The following is a 2,393-nucleotide window of genomic DNA, read 5'->3' on the forward strand; positions in this document are numbered from 1 at the left end:
ACACACACACACACACACACACACACACACACACACACACACACACACACACACACACACACACTAACAAACAAAACCCTTTAAACACATCAGGATCGACGGTGGGACCAGGCAGGACCAGGAGCTTTGCATCATCTGCCACGTTTGTCTGTAGTCATTTAGAATAAACATTTTTCATTACAAAGGAAGGAACTGCACAAAAAGTGAAACTGTCATTTCCTACTGTGCTACCAGACAGTGAATGTTGCAGAGAGTAAATCAGAAATGCTTCAATATTTCCAGGTGATCAATACAAAACAGTACTACTAGTAGCAGCAGTAATAGTAGTAGCATTAGTAGTAGCAGTAGCAGTAATAGTAGAACATGAGCAGGAGCAGCAGTAGTAGTAGTACTACTAGTAGCAGCAGTAATAGTAGTAGCAGTAGTAGTAGCAGTAGCAGTAATAGTAGTAACAGTAGCAGGAGCAGTAGTAGTAGCAGTAGCAGTAATAGTAGTAACAGTAGCAGTAGCAGGAGCAGTAGTAGTAGTAATAGTAGCAGGAGCAGTAGTAGTAGCAGGAGCAGTAATAGTAGTAACAGTAGCAGTAGCAGGAGCAGTAGTAGTAGTAGCAGTATTTAGTAGTACCAGGAGCAGTAGCAGTAGCAGTAATAGTAGTAACAGTACCAGTAGCAGGAGCAGTAGTGGTAGTAGCAGGAGCAGTAGTAGTAGCAGCAGTAATAGTAGTAGCAGTAGCAGTAGCAGTAATAGAAGTAACAGTAGCAGGAGCAGTAGCAGGAGCAGTAGCAGTAATAGTAGTAACAGTAGCAGTAGTAGGAGCAGGAGCAGTAGCAGTAGCAGTAGCAGTAATAGTAGTAACAGTAGCAGTAGCAGTAGCAGTAGCAGTAATAGTAGTAACAGTAGCAGTAGCAGGAGCAGTAGTAGTAGCAGTAGCAGTAATAGTAGTAACAGTAGCAGTAGTAGGAGCAGTAGCAGTAGCAGTAGCAGTAGTAGTAGTAGCAGTATTTAGTAGTACTAGTAAGTGTAGTGTCCCTCAGCTCGTTGCAGTCAGTTGATGATCTGACCCCGGAGCCCCGGAACATGAATTATTCAGAGGTAATTCTGTATTTCATACATGTTAGTGAAGCCTTTGTCCAACAAACATCAACCTCCCATGATCCCCTCTGTTTATCAGCTGACCTGGGTGAGGGGTTGTCAGCGGTGACCCTGCTGACAGTGAGGGTCATTGTTGTGTGTCTCCTCTCCTTCTGCTCGAACTCGTATCGGCTTCATCTCTTCCTGTTTGTGAAGCAGGTGACAAACAAGTTCCTGTCCAGTCGCATCAGTGTCAGTAAGAAACAGCACGTCTTCCTTCAGCGGGATTTCTGATGATCACATGACGGTTTCTCCCAGTGTCACAGTTAAAGTCAAGTTACCGAATCACAACAGTTATCTAACACAGTGATCTGAAACAGAGCCGGTGTCTTCATTCATTAGAGACCCGACATTTCGCACCATGAGTAACACTTGGTGACAGTGGGCAGGAAAAAACCTCGAGCAGAAGTGGACTCAGGGTGGGCGGGGCCGTCTGCCTCCACCTGGTGGGTGGAGAGAGAGAGAGAGAGAGAGAGAGAGTTTTGTTGTTGTGAATCGGGTATTAATAAAATATTTATAAATGTACCTAAATATACTGTGGGTACAACTATGGGAAACAAGGGAGAAACAACTAGTTAAACGAAGAACATCAAATAAAACAAACATATAAATGTGACAACAAAAATGAAATGAAACAGGTAAAAACAGGAAATAAAAGATTAGAGATTATGGATTTTAAATTGACCAAGAGGCATCAACAAATTCATTTTTAAAGTGTTTTGAAGTGTTTTTGTTGACTAATGTAGACCCTGTCTCTTATACACATCTCTCTTCTCAGTTTGCATCTAACGACGCAAACTTCATGTCACATGTTTCTCTCAGTGTTGAGTTTCTAACCAGAAGCAGCGCCGGTAACAACCGTCACCCACCTTCCCTCCGCTCCTCCGGCTCCTGCTCTCGGTGCCTCCGCTCCCCGCTGCCTCCTCACCGGCGGAGTCCTCCTCCTCCTCCCCGTCCTCCAGCTCCTCTGCGCCGGCCTCCTCCTCCAGCCGGAGCCGCTTGGCTGCCCGGTGGTATTCACCTCCTCCTCCCGCTGCTGCTGCTCCTCTGTCTTCTCCCGCTTCCATCACAGACGACGGTGAATTCACGGATGAAGATTTTCGGTTAAACGGAGGAAGAGACGGTCGATGACACCTGCTTCAACTCAACCTCTCTCTCTCTCTCTGTCTCTCTCTCTCTCTCTCTCTCTCTCTCTGTCTCTCTCTCTGTCTCTCTCTCTCTCTCTGTCTCTCTCTCTCTCTCTCTCTCTCTCTCTCTCTCTC

General features: G+C 45.7%; 1 protein-coding gene across 1 annotated transcript in view; it reads right to left on the reverse strand.

Moving 5' to 3' along the window:
• LOC111652825 (heterogeneous nuclear ribonucleoprotein L-like) overlaps window positions 1-2,366 on the reverse strand; it is a gene marked incomplete at its 3' end in the record, with an annotated part of 19,647 nt that extends 17,281 nt beyond the window's left edge. Inside the window, exon 1 of the mRNA XM_087173183.1 lies at window positions 2,001-2,366. Coding sequence (XP_087029309.1) covers window positions 2,001-2,198 — 198 coding nt within the window. The remainder of the gene's footprint in view (window positions 1-2,000) is intronic.
• Between the last annotated feature and the right edge of the window lie 27 nt (window positions 2,367-2,393).

This window comes from Seriola lalandi, unplaced genomic scaffold (assembly GCF_002814215.2).
Source record: "Seriola lalandi dorsalis isolate HSWRI2012SDOR001 ecotype SW California unplaced genomic scaffold, Sedor1 jcf7180002054069, whole genome shotgun sequence".
NCBI lineage: Eukaryota > Metazoa > Chordata > Actinopteri > Carangiformes > Carangidae > Seriola > Seriola lalandi.